This window comes from Chionomys nivalis, chromosome 7, assembly GCF_950005125.1.
Source record: "Chionomys nivalis chromosome 7, mChiNiv1.1, whole genome shotgun sequence".
In the NCBI taxonomy this organism is placed as follows: Eukaryota; Metazoa; Chordata; class Mammalia; order Rodentia; family Cricetidae; genus Chionomys; species Chionomys nivalis.
Window position 1 is genome coordinate 89,892,465 of NC_080092.1, and position 17,888 is coordinate 89,910,352.

A 17,888-nucleotide genomic window follows, 5' to 3' on the forward strand; every position below is an offset into this window, starting at 1 on the left:
TCGAGGGGCGCGGGAAGCGACTGCACTAAAGGGAAACAGAAACTCGGGATCCGCAGGCGCGCGCCCAGCCCGGCCCACGTGACCCCGGGCTCCACGGCTCTCCGCGCGTGCCCCCGGCCGCAGCCTCCTCCGCCAGCGCGTGACGCGCGCCGGCCTCCCCAGCGCTGCGTGCCCGGCGTGCGCGTGCCCGGCAGGCAGCGGGCGCGCGCACGCCCGGGAGGGCCGCCGCCCCTCCCTGGGCCCGCCTTCCCACCCTCCCACCCTCCCACCCTCCCCCGGCCGGCGCGGCCCGCCCTGGCGAGTCAGTCCTCGGGTTCCTCCCTCCCCGGGCGCGCTCGGGCCGCCGCTGCGCTCCCCGCCCTCCAGCCGCCTTGCCGGAGCCACCCGCTGCCGGAGGAGGAGGTGGAGGAGCCGCAGGGGCCCGCCGAGGCGGCGGCGGCGGCAAGATGGCGGACTTCCTGCCGTCGCGCTCCGTGCTGTCCGTGTGCTTCCCGGGCTGCGTGTTGACGAACGGCGAGGCCGAGCAGCAGCGCAAGTCCAAGGAGATCGACAAATGCCTGTCGCGGGAGAAGACCTACGTGAAGCGGCTGGTGAAGATCCTGCTGCTGGGTGCGGGCGAGAGCGGCAAGTCCACCTTCCTGAAGCAGATGCGGATCATCCACGGCCAGGACTTCGACCAGCGCGCGCGCGAGGAGTTCCGCCCCACCATCTACAGCAACGTGATCAAAGGTGCGGGGACGCGGCGGGGCTCGGGGACCCGGGGACCCCTGGGGAGCGGGGCCGGGCACCGCCCTCACCCGCCAGTCCCGAGTCTGTGGAGACTGGACCGGACCAGATCGGTCGGGCGAGCGAGCGGGTGGGCGCGCCTCGGGCTCCGTCCTGTGCGCCGCTGTGCCCTGGTTCTTCCGATCCGGGACGCCCCGCTGTCCCCCGTGCTACCCCAGTGTGGGTCTCGGTCGGCCCCGCACCCCGCCGCTGGCCTCGCCCCCTCCGAGAGGGAAGTGCGGCGAGCAGGGTGACTCCGGGCAGCAGGGCGACTTGTGTCCTCCCTGCACACCGGACTTGCCCATCCATCAGCAGTCCCAGGTCCTACACTCCCATTCCTTCCCTCATCTCCCGTCCCTGGTGGGTGACCCTAGTAACCGGGTCGGATACCCTTCCAGCTCTAGGCTTCCTAGGCCACCTCTTGAGTTAAGCAAGTTCTGGAACGGTCGCAGTGAGGAAACTTTTTTTTTTTTTTTTTTTGCCCTGAGACTCTTGTCAAGGGCATAGAATGACAGCCTCTGGGGCCTTTTGGGGCAAGAGTATGAAACTCAAGGGTGCTGCGTTTACTGAACTGGCATCAGGAAAGCCTTTTTAAAAAAAAAAAAATTATCAGCGCGAGTGGTTTTATTCCCCCCCCCCCAGTGCTACAGGATGTTTGTAATCACAGTTCACCATGTTGCACACTTTCTTTTTTTTTTTTTGCTTAATAACTTGGGACAAGAGAAAAAAAAAGGCATCATTTCTAATACTTAAATGAATGTGAGTTTAACTGCAAAGACTCCGGCTTAAAAGTCGTAGGAGACCATACAGGAGGTAGTGAATATGGGTAGTGTTGAATCATGGGCTTTACAAATTCTATTTGACAGTATTTTAAAATTAAAATTTTGTTCCTCTTTGAAAAAGACACAAAGTCTTTTTTATCATTCAACGAAGCCATGGAAGTGGCGTTTATTTTGTCATTTAAAATGTCACCTTTCGTGTATTTTCTTTGGTGTCAAGTATCTTCTACATAAAAGACATCGGCAGAGTTGAGGTACAGTGCCTGATGTTTTGTGTGATTAAGGAGTCACCCTGTTTTATCTGGGACTTGGAAACAAACTTTAAGATTGTAGGTCTTTTCAGGTTGTTATGTGGCTGCTTTTTTTTTTTTTAAGTGGATTTTTTGTTGTTCAGGAAGTACATAAAGCAAGCCCCTTCATGTCCTAACTCCTTCAGGATTTCGATTGGGGGAAAAAAACTAGAGAGGGGGGCATGGCAGGGCAATGAGGGGAGAAGGCTGGACCAAGAGCTCACAGTCCGTGGCTCTTAGCCATGTATCTCTGCAGTTAAACTGTAAAGGATGGTTGGGTTGTATTTAGTCTGCCTTAATGTTTAGCACAAAACTAATTAAGGTCTCTTCTAAGGCTGTAAACTGTACCTTGCTAGTCCATAATTGAAGGTACCTTTGTATCCTGCTGCAGTTGAACTTAAAGAATTATGTTAATGAATGGAGTCAGGTATTCACTGTGAGTAAGGTAAACACCTGGTTTTTGATAGACACTGGGCCTAAGAACTACTTTGAGCATTATTGTGTGATCAAGTTTAAGTCTAGCTAGGCGTCTTATTTTCTTGAGTTGGTTATGGTCAGAAAACTGAAAGCAAAACAGTTTGGGTTTTTTTTTTTTTTTCAGTATCCAAAGAAACGACTTCCTAATAGACAGAAGTAACAGTTTAGTTATAGTATTGAGTGCGAACTGACCTGAGTAAGTGGAAGCCCGTTTGTGTATCATCTTGCGATTGGTTTTCCTATTAGACTCCTGTAAAACCAGCAGATGGCTGTACTGATTTGAGGCATGGTCTTGGGAGGCTCTAAGTGTGTCATAGAAGACTGTGTGGGTAGGAGCTGCAGGACCCTATCTGCACAGCGAATAGTTCTTCGCCTGTGCCAGGCTGTCTTGAGCCTGGACTTGGGGCTAGGCCGCATTATTTACTTTTCCGTTTCTGATTTTGACTGTCTTCCACTCCAGAAGTGGTTTTATGATTGCAGTGTATTAAAATCCTTCCGAAAGAGTAATTTTTGTTAGTGATATTACTTTCCAAGGCTTCTAATTTTAAGACAGTGAACAAACATTTTTTAAACTCTGAGAAGATAAAGGTTCTGTTTCTCGTCTCCATTTTGGAAGTGGGGTTCTGTAATAGCTAAAAAAAATTTAAGGAACCAATACTGAATAACGCAGGGGTCAAAGATCCTGATGGTATCTTAATGACTCTTCCTCATTTGTCTTTTTCTCTTTTTAAACAAAGGTATGAGGGTGCTGGTAGATGCCCGAGAGAAGCTTCATATTCCCTGGGGAGATAACAAAAACCAGCTCCATGGCGACAAGTTGATGGCATTTGATACCCGTGCCCCCATGGCTGCCCAGGGGATGGTGGAGACTCGAGTTTTCCTGCAGTACCTTCCAGCTATAAAAGCCCTGTGGGGAGACAGTGGCATACAGAATGCCTACGACCGGCGTCGGGAGTTCCAGCTGGTAAGACATGCCCTTCCCTAAAATGTATCTGTTTATTTCTGTTTTGTGTGTGTGTGTGTGTTTATTTCTGTGGGGGAGAGCATCTGCATGCCACAGTACACATGTAGATGTCAGAGGATAACCTGTGGGAGTTGGTTCTCCTCTAGCGTGTAGGTTATGGGCATAAAACTCAGGTCCTCAGGCTTGGTGACAGATGCCTCTACCTGCTGAGCCACCCTCGCTCTGAAGGGTACTTTTATTAAATGACTTTTAGTAATGTCTGGTTTAGCACCTCTTACAGACTTCCACAGTGTAATCTATTAGGTAAACGATGTAGCCTCAAATGTTGGTTTGCTGTGTGTGCTTTTTACTAAGCAAGATTAAAAACTATGGTCCACTCTGTAGGTTTAATGAAGCTATTATACTGGCTAGGACGTAAAGTCATAATGACTTTCTGATGACCTTTCTTTTTAAAATAAGTCCTGTGAGTCTAGTTGTTCATATGTGCCATTTAGCCTCTGAGGTTCTTATTTTATAACAGAGATAAGTTTGATATAAAGACATGAGAACCTTTTTTCCTCTTTGCTTTGTAGACCGGGCTGGCCTTAAACTTAGAGTGACTCTCATTTCTCTGGCTCCTAAGTGCTAGAATTACGGGCATGAGTCCCCATGCCCAGCTGAGAGACTAAACTTTTAACAGTAAATACTCTATAAAATATTTTATAAGAAAGGAAATACTGTTTCTGTGCTCTTGTTTCACATGGGAAATAATTTCCATTTGTTTTTCCTCCTTTATCTTAAAAGATTATGAAATACTTCATAGCTTTTATGCACTATTGAAGGGTAGGAAAGAAGGATCTAAGCCAAAGTTAAAGACACAGCATGTTTGGGGGTGGCTCATACCTATGTTCTTAGCTCTTTGTAAATGAGAAGCAGAAGAATCATAAGCTCCAGGCTAGCCTGGGTGACACAGCAAGGCCCTGACTTCAAAAACACAAAACCAAGAACTGAGACAAAATTTTTAACCAAATGTTTTATAATTTAATTGTGAGCACTTTGATCGTATTTGGTTCTCTTTGCCAAATTCCATCGGCAGTAGCAATGTAGCCAGTGCACAGTTTAGAGATAGTTCAGATCTGAAGTGCTTTCCTGTAATATAATCAAAGTGACAGTTAAAAGTAAAACTGCCTAGGAAATTGTTTGAGGATGTATGTCGCTGACGTTCAAGTGACTCCCAAGGGTGTGGCTAGGCAAGGATGCACAGCAACAGTCTTCCTTGGTACAGTCCAGGCTGGTCTAGAAAAGTTACAAGAAAGGTTTATGATACCTTTTTTACAAAACCCATGACTTACATCCTTAGTGTAGCATATGCTATGTGCTGGCTAGGACAGTTCATTCCTGTATACATCATTTCTAATTCATGTATTGAGCATCTGGCAGCATTATACATATTCATCAAGTCACCAGATTTCTGGTTATTTTTGACCTTTGGTCCCTGTTGTCATTGTATTTTTTGTAGACTTGCTTGCTCTCCACATAATCTTTCTCATTGCTCCCTTCTACCACCCTCCTGTTTAAGGGCAGCTTATTATCCTTCTTGGTTTATTTTCTCAATAGACACACTTTCCACTGTTTTCTCAGATGTTTATCTTCCCAAGGCCAGGGAAGAAGCAGCCAGCTCCACAGTAAGCAGTCAGTACACCCTGAATGAATAAAGGAGCAACAGTGTATCTGTTCTTTCCCTCTCCATTGTCCGAGGCCTGTCTAATGGAAGGAAGTTGGGATGTCACAGTTTCAGAGTCTGTGCTCTCACATCTTATTATCATATCAGGGTCTGTGTCATTGTTGAGAAAAGCACATGTATGTGTTTTATTTATCGAAGAGCAAACAGAACCACTCAGGGTGAAGACCTCTGTATTCTTGACTTGACCCAGCCAATGTTTCAGTCGAAGAATGCTATCGACGACAGGGAAAGGCGGGTTCCAAAGCTACTTTTTTTCTCTGATAAAGAGTAGAGGCACAAGAAATGAGAATAAAGCAAGATCTACTGGTAAGCTGGAGGCAAGGGTTTCTCACCTGAGTGTATTTTCATTACTCTCAGTAGTATCTGGCCCGTGGTAGGCACTTGATTATTGTATTTTTTTAGTGGGCTGTGGTGTCTGGCACTAAGAAAGCATGCTGCTAATTTAAACCCTTCCCCAGAGGCACCATCAGCGCCTTACCCCATCCTGCCGACCCCTGGGTGCTGTCTTTTCTCGTCTGTAACTTCTGATGTACTCGCCCCCTTCTTTCTTCCTGCGCTGTCCGTTATTCCTCTCAGACTCCAGAAGTCATCTTGTTGAAACTCAGAGGACTCTGATAGTTTCCTCTGCTGTTAGAACATGCCTCTTATGGGTAAAGGCTCCAGCTAGCTTAACTGTGATTTCAACAATGTAATTGATAGGCAGCAGGACATACCCTATAACCTCTTAATTCCCATGTGTCCTGATTTTCCACTTCCCTAGCTCTCTTTATATTGTTCTTCTGCCAGGATTTTTCTGGGTCATGTGTGTTCATTAGCTGTTCCTTCATTTGGAGCAATGGTATAATCAGATTTTAAAATATTTTTTAATTGAAATTTTTTAGGTTTTTTTTATTATTATTATTATTTTATGTGTGTTTTGCCTGCATATATGCTTAGTGCCTATGGCGGTCAGAAGAGGATATTGAACTTCCTAGAACTTCAATGATGATTGTGAGCCACCATACTTGAACTGTTCCCCTCCTCAACAAATAATTAAATACATAAAGATCTTTTAAAGGTTTTTCATTTTAGCCATTGGTTGATTGTATTAGACTTCTTACTGCAAATTGAAATGAGAAAAATTACTGACGTTTTTAGAGATCCTTTCATATCTTACATTTTGCTTAAGCTGAGTGGGTACCTCTTGGTTTTCAGACAAGGAAAACGGTAGCAATGCTGCAGCAGACCTCATTTATTAGTTGTAATTTTGGGTGCTAATAGGAATTTTTTTTTCCAAAATTCTCACGTCAAGCATTTCCTTTTCTGGTTAGTTTCCATTATGGGTAAACTAAATAGCTTATGTGGAAAAGAATTGTCCCAGAACCACACTGTTGTCCAGATGTCAGGTGCTGACACATCGAGGTAGTATGTTGGAAGAAGTGCTCTCTTAGCTACTTACACTGAACCTTGGCTGTCAGGTCATGGTCGCCTATCGCTGTGCTTGTGACATATCTTGTCCTTTGAAACACTTCTAAGATGACAGTGGCTAGGGCACTTGGTAATGTGGATGACAGCCTAGGTGAGCTGGCTGGGTGGAGGACTGGCTGGATATGGTACAGCTGGCAACACAGTCAGACTGACAAAATGCCTGGAGTCACCGCCCACTGGTCTCTTAGTTCAGCTTGCAGTTACAGTTAAGCAGTGTAAGCAGCACTGGCCATAGAGGACAGGACCGGGTGTGTGACAGTGGGAGGAGCAGGGGACAGCTTCCTAGTTTCTGTAAACAGTTTAGCTTTGTCAGCATTAGTACAGTTTCCTGTAATGGCCTGTCTGCCCTTGCCGCTCTTGAAATCAAAACTGTTCTTGTTAATCATTCATTGCCCTTCAGTGGGGCTTGAGTTTTGTTGCTCAGATGGTACAGTTTGTTACTTCTCTAAGCTGATACGGTTATTGATGGAGACAGATTGTCCTGCAGTCTATGTAGCAAAGTATTTTGCTACATGAGTGGTCTGTAAAAAGGAGCTGAATGTCACTTAGTCAACTAAGTAAAGCTTAGAAACTTCTGTTTTGGTTGGTAAAATATTTTTGCTTGCACTGCAGCACTTATTAGAAACAGAATACCATCTGAGTCTTTTGTTAATTGTTTATTCTTTAACACAAATTTGGATTTGCTTTAAAAGGTGATAGAGGCCAGGCTGAAGCAGGAGGATCTTGATTTGGAAACCAGTGTAGGCTGTATAGAGAGTTCAAGGGTTCTATTGGAGACCCTGGACAGGGCCAGGGAAAAAGAACCAGAGACCCCAGGGTATGCCTGGGCCCTTGACACTTTAAAGGGTAGTACTGTGCCTTCACTATCACTCTGACAGAAAACAGTTACTGCTAAGCAGTTGGTGTTGCTGCTAATGTGTTTATTAAATAGGAAAGCAATGGAGCAACAAAGTAGTCTCACTATGACTAGTTTAGTTATAATTGGGCTTTAGTTTCAGAATTGTGCTTCATGGTGGACCTAATCCAAGACAAAAGTTTATGAGCTCACTTTAAAGAAAACACAATTCAGGCACTTCCTGGGTGGACTGTTCCCGTTCTTCTTTACAAATCGGCTTCAGCTTAAACAAGCTGGGGGTGGCTATTAATTTTCTAGAGAGTTAATTGTTTAGTACCTTAATGTTTGGGACAATCGGTTGGTAGTTTTCAAATCACTGTTGCATAATTATCCCCTGATTCCTCAATAGCAGACAGTGATGAGATACTTGCCCTTGTTCTCAGCTCATAGATGGAAAAAGTCTGAGGCCTCGGCATAGGTTCCTTGATACTTTGGTTCCCGGACCTAGTAAATGATGGTAGACTGCGAAGTGGGAGTCCTGTCTGCTCATTCCTGCTCCATCACTCCTTGCCCTGCCACTGAACCCTTCTGCAAGCACTCAAGCATTATGTCCCTGGAACAGTTGTCTTTCCTTCATTTCCAGCCTTTTTTGGATTCCCTTTGCCCCAAATGACCAGCATGCTTCTGTTGAGTTCTAGTGCATTGCTTTGAGTATGTGGAAGGTTTGTTTATGTTTGGCTTTGCAGTGATATTCACATGTCCTTTTTTACACTCTGAGTGTTCATAATGTTTTGTTAACTAACTTAGAGTTAGGACAGACGTACTTTTACCTGACATTGATAGTAAGCTTGCCTACTTGGAGTGATTCATTAACTGCATAAATGATCTTGGGGCAGTTTGAGGCTTCCCTTCCTTAAAGCTCAAGGTGGTGTCTTTTCTGGAGACGCCACTGAAGACTGCCTGACTTGTATCTGTTTCCCGGATTTGCTTTTGCTTTGGGGAGAAGAGTATCAGGACAGGCTCTTATTGACGTGCTTCTCATATAGAGACGTGATGTGACCATACTGTGTGTGTATGAGCATCCCAGACTGCTGCTTGTCACAGATCTGTGTTTTGGTCAGAAATGACCTAATTTTAAAAATTGTATTTCTGGCCGGGCGGTGGTGGTGCACGCCTTTAATCCTAGCACTTGGGAGGCAGAGGCAGGCGGATCTCTGTGAGTTCGAGGCCAGCCTGGTCTACAAGAGCTAGTTCTAGGACAGGCTCCAAAACCACAGAGAAACCCTGTCTTGAAAAAACCAAAAAAAAAGAAAGAAAAAGAAAAATTGTATATCTGGATTTATAGTCACCTTCGTTTCCTCGCTTGAACATACTTCATTCTTAGTTCTAGCCTCGTGATACCGTTTATCTCTGTCTGTATTATAGGCCTGCATTTTTTACAAGATGCTGCTTTTCAGAAGACTTTACAGCCACAGGAGCAAAGCTGCATTAGAGTGGTTGACAGAGAGCAAGGAAATAGTTTTGAGGACTGGACTTTAGTGGACTTGGCTAAAGTTGGTGATATATCACAGTGATGGTAGTTAATCTTTCACATTTCATTGGTCTTCGTTTCGAAAACTGCATCCAAGTTTTTGTTTATTTGTTTGGGGTACCCTGTAATCCTCTTGCTCAGACTCCTGAGTGCAGGGAATACAGGCTTATTGCACCATACCCAATTCAAGATTTCTAAATCAGTGGATGAACTGTCTCATCCTTATTGTGTCTGTAATGGACATAGATCCCTTGGGCAGAATTTCTCTGTTGTTTTACTTTGCTTTGTGGTCCAAGCACTCCGGCCCATGTACTTCGTTATGCTTTTCTTTCCCATACTCGTTAAAAAGTTAACCACTTTCAAAGAATGAAACCTTTTTACATAGGCCTTAATGTGATCCCTTACTTTTTGAGGTGGCTTCTGACTGGTGGGCTAAACGTAGAGCAAGGTAGCTTGTCAACAAGAGTCTTCCCTGACTGTCAGTCTAGGTGTGAGCTAGGGCAAGTTCCTCAGCCTCTCTCAATCGGTTTCATGACTATGGAATACAGATGACTATGGGATGTATTATCTGTTGTGAGGATTACAAGGGGGATGAGCCATGTAAGATGATAGCATGATGCCTGGCTGAATATAAATGGCAGTGTTTAATTAATTAATTAGCCATTAATATTCCTTATATGCCATGTGCACATAAGTAGCTGTCAAAAGAAGTACTGTAAGCTTTGATTGGTCTTACTATTCTGAACTGGATTGCTAACATAACAGTCCTGAATCTGAATAAAGTAGAATGTATGACTTACATTCTTGATACATCATGTATTTATTTCCACGAGGACCACACATCCAAAGGAACTGAGGTGCTCTTTGGCACATTGGCTCTTGCTGCCTTTTAATAGAACTTTGCTTGGTTTTCAGATAAAATATTTATGTGTGCCTGTGTGGGTTTATGTATAAATTGTATATGCCATGTCCAAGTAGGTGCCCACAGACATCAGAAGAGGTCATTGGATCCCCTGAAACTCAAGTTATAGGCAGTTCTGAACTGTCATTGGTGCATATTTGTAAATGGTTTTAAAAATAAATTCTTTAATCCTAAAGAACCAAATGTAATTCAGGTCTAATATCCCTTGTCTGAAATTATTGAGATCAGACATGTTGGGGTTTTAGATTTTCCATATTTTTTATTAGCATACATATAGTAAGGGTGAAAGCCAAGCCTACATGTGAAACTTCACCTGTACTTCCTACACACTTTGCCTGCATAGCTGAAGGTAACTATATAGTTTTTTAGAAGTGTGTCTGTGTTTTGACTGGAACTTGTCACATGATGCTAGACATGGAAATTTCCACTTGTGGCATCATGTCAGTGCTTTAAAAGTTTGTATTTTGGAGGGTTTCAGATTTAAGGTAATCAGCCTTTAATGAAAATGAAAATGACTTTCTTAGCATTGTATAGACTTTTGATGGAACGGAGTCACCATGATCTCATTTTCACAATGGAATTTCTAGCCAGAGTTAAGTAGTTTGGAAACCATGTTCCTGAGAGCTTTAGCTGGGTAGGGAGAAGGGCTCAAATCCCTGTTCCTGCTGGGAGTATGCTGACAGGTGCCAGTGCCCTGCTTGCCATCCCACTGAATGCTTTCTCTCTCTTCCCTTTCCTGCTCTGTCATTTCCTCTGCTTGGCAGAGGTCCCATGAATTCCCAGGTTACAGAGGGTAATTAACCTTCATTTCCAAGGTTTAAAAAAAATCCTACATTCCTATTTTTTTAATACTCCGTTAAAAATGGTTTTAAGTGTTATGGATTTTTGTGAGATAAACAGCGTTTTGTACAAAAATAACTATAAAAAACCCAATTAGTTTAATTGAGAATTTCTACTTTGTCTTGACACAGATTTCACATTTGTTCTCCCTAAAGAAAAAGAAAATAGCTGTTGATGACAGCGTTTAAAGACAGTATTAATGCCTGGGTGGTGGTGGTGGTGCACACCTTTAATCCCAGCACTCAGGAGGCAGAGCCAAGCAAATCTCTGAGTTCGAGGCCAGCCTGGTCTACAGAGCTAGTTCCAGAATAGCCAGGTCTATACAGACAATCTGTGTCTCAAAAAAAGTATTAATAAACAAAAACTGTCTTATTAATAAATTATCCTGTCTTTACATCCTCAAAGGTTTTGGGTTCTTTGAACCAGAAAAATTATATTTATTAAGATTTTTTTTTTCTTTGAGACAGGGTTTCTCTGTAGCTTTGGGACCTGCCCTGGAACTAGCTCTCGTAGACCAGGCTGGCCTCAAACTCATAGAGATCCGCCTGCCTCTGCTTCCCGAGTGCTGGGATTAAAGGTGTGCACCACCACCACCCGATAGAACATTTCTTTTTTAAGAAGAAAAAGAGCTAAAATGAATAAGTAGAGTATGGGACTTTCGTTTTTTAACACCCTGGGGTACTATTTTCTAGTCTTTGAGTAACTTTTAAAAATACAAGTGTCTTGCCTGCATGTATGTTTGTGCCCACTTACATGCAATGTACACGGAGGCCAAAATAGGGTGTCAGATCTCCTGGGATAGGAACTCTGGATGGTTATTAATCGCCATGTGGGTGCTGGAGATTGAACCTGGGAGAGCCGCCAGTGCTTTTAACTGTGGAGCCATCTTTCCAGTCACAAATAACTAAAATTTTTCTTCTGAATTTCTTCCATGTCTACCTCCCTGCTGTTTGTTTTCAGGTAGGGGCTAGTATAACTCAGTCTGACCTTGAACTGTGTAGCCAAGGATGTTCTTTTTTTTTTTTTTTTTTTTCCAAGGATGTTCTTGAACTAATCCTCCTGACTCCACATCTCAAGTGCTGGGAATATAGATATGTACTACTACACCTGATATTTATCTACTCATTCATATGGAGGGTTTGCCTGCATGTATGTCTTTGTAGCACATGCTTGCCTGATGCCCTTGGAGGCCAGAAAAGGGTATAGGAATGGAGTTACAGATGGTTGTGAGCCAATTGTGTTGCTGGGAATCAAACCTGGGTCTTCAGGAAGAGCAGCCAATGCTCTTGTACCATCTCTCCAACCCTTTTCTATCTCTGTCTGTCTGTTGTCTGTCTGTCTGCCTGCCTCTGTTTGTCTGTCTATCTATCATCTGTCTGTCTGCCTGCCTGCCTGCCTCTGTCTGTCTGTCTATCATCTGTTATGGTGGTAGGGCTTGAGCCGAAGCATCGAGCACAATGGACAAAGTGCTCTACCCCTGAAATACATGCTCAGTGTCTGTCTGTTTTTTTGGAGAGAGGCTCTCACTGGCTTGCCTGGCCTAGAACTTGTAAACCTCCTTTCTCAACTACTGTGCCTGACTCCCAAGTGCTTTTTATTCTACATTCTACTTTGAGACAGAATCTCACTACATTTCTTTTTGAGACAGGGTCTTACTCTACAGTGCAGACTCGACTGGAGCTCACTAGCTAGCCCAGGTTGGCCTCTGTACTCCTACCTCAGTCTCCCCGGTGTTGGATTACAGGTGCAAGTCATCCCTCACACGGTGCTTAGATTGTTTCTGAGTTCAAACGGCCTTGACCTTAGAATCCTCCTGCTTCAGTCTCCAGGAATTGGGATTGTAGGTGTGCTCTCCCAACTTAAAAATGTTTTTTTGTGTTAAGTAGGGTAGAAATTATAGGGAGAATTTGTCACCTTCTATTATTATGTGATTTTTGCTTAGCCTTCAGCCTGAAGGATGTGTAGTTTGTTATCCATTCGCTGTTAAGAAAAAGAGTTGTGGCCGGGCGGTGGTGGCGCACGCCTTTAATCCCAGCACTCGGGAGGCAGAGGCAGGTGGATCTCTGGGAGTTCGAGGCCAGCCTGGTCTACAAGAGCTAGTTCCGGGACGGGCACCAAAGCTACAGAGAAACCCTGTCTCGAAAAACCAAAAAAAAAAAAAAAAAAAGAAAAAGAAAAAAAGAAAAAGAAAAAGAGTTGTGGCTGTTACTAGTAATGAGCAGCTGCCCACGGTTCCCACGTCGCTGGGGCGGTTTGCTTGTGATTGCCCAGCTCACGGCTGCAGCAGACCTGACAAGGGAGGCAGTGGGCGTTTACTCATGATGTTTATTCCAGATAACTAAATTCTCTATGTCCGCAAAGGCACAAAATACTAACTATCCTAATCAAAAATGTTGAACAATGGGCTGGAGATATCATACATTTGCCTGGTATGAGTAAGGTCCTGAGTTCAAAGCCACATACTTAAATCTAAGGTGAATGATGGGATTTAGCCAATTCAGTTATAAATCTTGCTACACAAATGATTGGCTACTTTTGACTATTGCTAATTTGCCATGTTTGCAAGTAAAACTTATTTCCTTCAGCTTTAACCTTAATATATGATCTCTTAATCTGATTTAAAAGTTTTATTTCATAACAATTAAATTTTTATAGGAATATGTTTATGTCTGATGTTTTATGCGGTGTGTATGTATGTGCACATGTTCGCTCAGGTATTAAGGTATGGAGTTATTACTTTTAATTGTCTAGTTTCATTATAGTCTGTTTTCTTTCCTCTTCTCAAATGTGGAGCATAAAAAGTAAATGTAAAAAAGATGATGAGGGTAGGAAAGCCCGGGGTAAGAGAAAAGCAGGCTGTAGGGTTCCTAACAGTTCTGTGAGCACACCTGGCAGGCTTACAGTCACATGCCGTTGCACAGTCATTGATGGGGCAGGTACCAGTCACACACCATTGCACACCCATTGATGAGGCAGGTATCTTTTTGCAGGCTTATTTGCGAGGGGACCAAGTAAAAATAATCTCTTTGTTGGTCACAGATGTTAATTGGAGTTAATTATGGTAAATAGGCAAACATATATATTTATACGTACGATCAGTACTCCAAATGAAACCATTAGGAAGGAAGAAGACACCAAGAATTTGGTTCAAAGAGGTGCTTTTTTTTTTTTTTTTTTTTTTTTGAGACAGGATTTCTCTGTAGCTTTAGAGCCTGCCTGTCCTGGAACTAGTAGACCAGGCTGACCTCAGACTCACAGACATCCACCTGCCTCTGCCTCCCGAGTGCTGGGATTAAAGGCATGTGCCACCACCTCTGGTTTAAGGAGGTGACATTTATTTAAGACTTCATGGATGAGAGGCATGTCATCCAGGCATGGGGGAAGCTGGAAGAGTTCCTCGGGCAGAAGGAGGAGTCCATGTGTGAAGTTGGAAAAGCTAGTTGCTCATCAGAAAACTTGTTCACCGTTGTGGAGGGCAGAGCATGCAGGGGGCCTGACCAGGTGCAGGAGGCTGGTGGCTGCTGGTTACTCTCCGGCTGTAGTTCGAACTTGGGAGTTTCTGAATGCAGTGGGAAGCCGCCAGAGGACCTTGGCAAGACAGGGATGCTGTTGTGCAGAGAGCCCTGCTGGGCCTTGCTGGGTGTAGCAGTCTGACTGGGAGAGCTACAGCTGGAGCAGTGCCTCTAGGTGGGTGAGACACTTTGGAGTTTGACACACGAGTCTGGAGTCCAGGGTAGAGTTTGGGACTGGAGAAGTTTGTGAACTTTTTGTTTGCATTGTACGTGATTTATCAGAATATAAGGTGTACAAGCAGAGGGCTACCCTAAGGAACCTTGGCGTCTTTTGAGAAGGCAGAAGTCATGAAAAGGAGAAGTGTCCTGAAGTGAAGTAGCACAGCACTTGGGAGGTCGAGGCAGGAGGATTGCCTGTTTGAAGTCACCTAGTTACATAGTAAGACTAAACAAACACTTTTTTTTTTTAAAAGAGAAGAACTGCTGCAGGGATTGGGAAGTGTTTTGCGACAGAACAGTGGGAAGCTGGTAGCAGGAAGGCTCTGACTGGCAGGTGACATGGGGAGGCCAGACTGGACGTGCCTGGGGAGGGAAGGGAGGTGAGGAAGTGGAGAAGACTCACTTGAAGCCGGGCTGACTGCTCTCATTTCCCTTTTGCAGCACTTTCAAACACCTGGCTTAGCAAGTTGTGGTTTTTCAGACCTTTTTAAAGTTCAAGCACATTGTGCTTGTATTAACCAATATCTTTGAATTGCACTCAAAGAGAGTTAAAAATGAGTAATTGGCCAGATAAGGGCTCTGAGTATAGCTTAGTTGGTAGAGAACTTACTGAGTATGCCCAAAGCCTAGGCTTTGATTCCCAGCACCACATAAACTGGGTATGGTAGTCCCATACCCATAATCCTGGCACTTACACATGAGAGAACATGATCTCAAAAAATACAGAAGAGTTTCTCATTTTTTTTTTTTTTACAGCTGTTCCTTCATGTCCTTAGGAGTCTGGTAACCGCCTCAGATCTTAATGTGCAGTCTCTGGTATAAAATGGTGTAATATTTGCATATAACCGAAGTACAACCTGCCATGTGCTTTAAATTGCCTCTGGCATAATAATGCTGCATACAGTGTAATGCTGTGGAAGCAGCTATTGCACGTTGTTGTTTTAGGAATAATGACAAGAAGAAAAGAGTGTGTGTTCAGTGCACATGGAATTCTTGCTTTGCTATGTAGTCTAGGCTCTTAATTTGCAGTCCTGTGTACCACCATGCATGGCTCCAGATGGAAACCTTTTTTCCTGGCATTTTAGACTTAGGTTGGTTGGGTCTGTAGATATGGAACTGTGAATGAAACTGTACTGGAGTGTTTTCACATGTGATCCCTCCCATTTAGAGAAATGAGGGCAGAAATGTGAACAGTGTATAACTGATGCCCTTCAGTTCTTCATCAAGCATGCTTTGAGTACTTGCTGTAGGTAGTGTGTTGCGGGCCCAGAGGAGACCCTAGGAGCTCAGGTGGATTGCTAGTTTGCTGTACTGGAGTTCTCAATACTAGTGAAGAGGAAGGAGTACAAGTTGGCAGGATTCGTGCTGTTATTCACTGCTCTGTTTGTAGCTGGATTTAGCTTAGAAAGGACCTCAGAGAAAGCAGTTTTGTTCATGATTCAAACCCAAGGCTGTGGAGCTCCATAGTCCGTTTGTGATTAGTTTCAGTTCCATGCTTTTCTGCTTCTCATGCTAACAGAATTAGCCAGATCGTGATTTAGAGACAGGAACTGATGTGATCAGATACGTTTTGAGCTAACTAGCACATGGGCAGTATTTGAAATATTTTCAAGTCACCTTGCTTTGCTGTCTGATATGATTCAGGCATGAGACAAATAGACTGGGTGGAACTTCGCTGTTGGCAAGAAAGCTTAGGAATATGGAGCTCAGCTAGGAGTGAAGCCGTCTGGGTTTTACTGTCACCCGCTTCTCATTTATTAGTTAATGTTAATTATTCTGAAGTGTTTGAGTTTGGGGTTTGTAGCATGTCCTTGATGAGCCAAACTTCCCATAGGGTCTGTGGGGTATCAGGAAGCCTCTGACCGCTGTCCCCATGGAAACCACAGGAGATTGAACCAGGGTGGGGGGTGTTGGAAAGTTGCATGTTTCCCCCTTTCTCCCCTTTCTTCCTGCTTGCTTGCCAGCAGTGGAGGGCATTGATTTTTGGAAAATGGCAAAAAGAAAAAAAAATGTAGTACCAAAGACTTCTAGTTGTGGCAAAGTGTGATTTCTTTTTCCTGTGTGTGTGTACATGTTTGCGTGCACGTATTAGAGAGCATTTACACAAACACGTGTTTGTGAAAAGAGGTCTGTGAGCATTTGTGGGGGGGCACTTGTATGGAGGTCAGAGGAGAACTTGTAGAGTTGATTCTGCCCTACTGTGTGGGCATGGGCTGCGCTCTGGTCGGCAGGCTTTGACACACTAGTGCCTTTACCCACTGTCCTTTGCTTCAGTATTGCTATGATAGGACTCGTGGGGGTCGACAGGGTTTACTTTAGCATGCAGGGTATAGCCAGTCCCTGAGGAAAGGAACCTGGAGACAGGAGCAAAATGAAGCAGGCCATGGGTTGCCCAGTTTGCTCTCCTGTACTACCCAAGACAGCCTTTCCAGAGTGGCACTGCCTCTAGTGGGCTGGGCCCTCCTAGACTAAAGAAATATTCCACACATTTGTCTACAGGTTATCTGGTGACAGTAATTCCTCAGGTAAGGGGCCTCTTCCCAGGTGATTCTAGCTTGTGCCAAGTTGACAAAACAGAACACTAACCAACACATGCACTGAGCTGTCTGTTCTTTATATGGTTTTCAGATTGTGTATGATTGGCTCTTTTCAAAAGTTAACATTGAAACATTTTTCAAGGCTCAGAACTTAACTTTTATTGTATTGAATGTATTATGTGAAAACTGGAGAGTAGGAAAGTTGTTCGCTTCTTGGAGAAGATGACTTAAATTTTAATTTAAGGTTTATTATTTTTTCCTTGTGTGTATCTGAATGTACACATGATGCATCTTGTGCACAGGCACCCAGGGAAGTCAGAACAGGGTGCAAGACCCCCTGAAAATGTCACAGGCAGCGGTGGCATTCTAAACTATTCATGCTCTTTGGGGATAAAAAAAAAAAATCACACAGTGATGCTCTATACCATCTGAGACATCTTTGTTGACATTGGTTTTCTTCCGCTGATATTTGAATACATACTGGGTACTGAGATAAACTCTTTGGTACTCTGTCCAGCTTCATATGCTGCCCTTTATGGTTGAAGCATTAGCATCTCCTGGAGGTTATTTTTCTCCATACCAGTAGATTCTTTAGATATGGTGTGAACTTTTTACTTCAGTGGGAGATTCTTAGGAAGCCAAAGTAGGGATAAATCTTACCATACTGCTGTCCTGTTGGTCAGAGCTATCCCACGTCTGCAGCGTGAATGTCCTTCCCATGTAAAGTGGGTTTTACTTTCATGAGATACTGGCAGAATTGAGCACCTTTGTAGGACACACATTTATAAACGCAAGTAGGGTTGGTTGGATCTCTTCTTCCAGGGTAAATAAAGCATTTTAATAAAGTAAGGTACTTTCTTTTTATGACTTCTGTACCAGGGGAATTACTTTTAGTAGATAAATTACATCAATTAAGATTACTAGCCGCATCTGAGTGGTGGTGGTGCACGCCTTTAATTCCAGTACTGGGGAGGCAGAGGCAGGCTAGTCACCTCTGTGAGTGCAAGGCCAGCCTGGTGGTCTACAA

At 44.0% G+C, this 17,888-nt stretch overlaps 1 protein-coding gene across 1 annotated transcript in view; it reads left to right on the forward strand.

The window, feature by feature from the left end:
• The first annotated feature begins 276 nt into the window (after positions 1-276).
• The window catches only part of Gna13 (G protein subunit alpha 13), a 38,275-nt gene continuing 20,663 nt past the window's right edge, over positions 277-17,888 (forward strand). The window contains exons 1-2 of the mRNA XM_057775266.1: positions 277-729; positions 3,049-3,275. Of these exons, the coding sequence (XP_057631249.1) occupies positions 447-729; positions 3,049-3,275 (510 nt within the window). The 5' untranslated portion in view covers positions 277-446. The remainder of the gene's footprint in view (positions 730-3,048; positions 3,276-17,888) is intronic.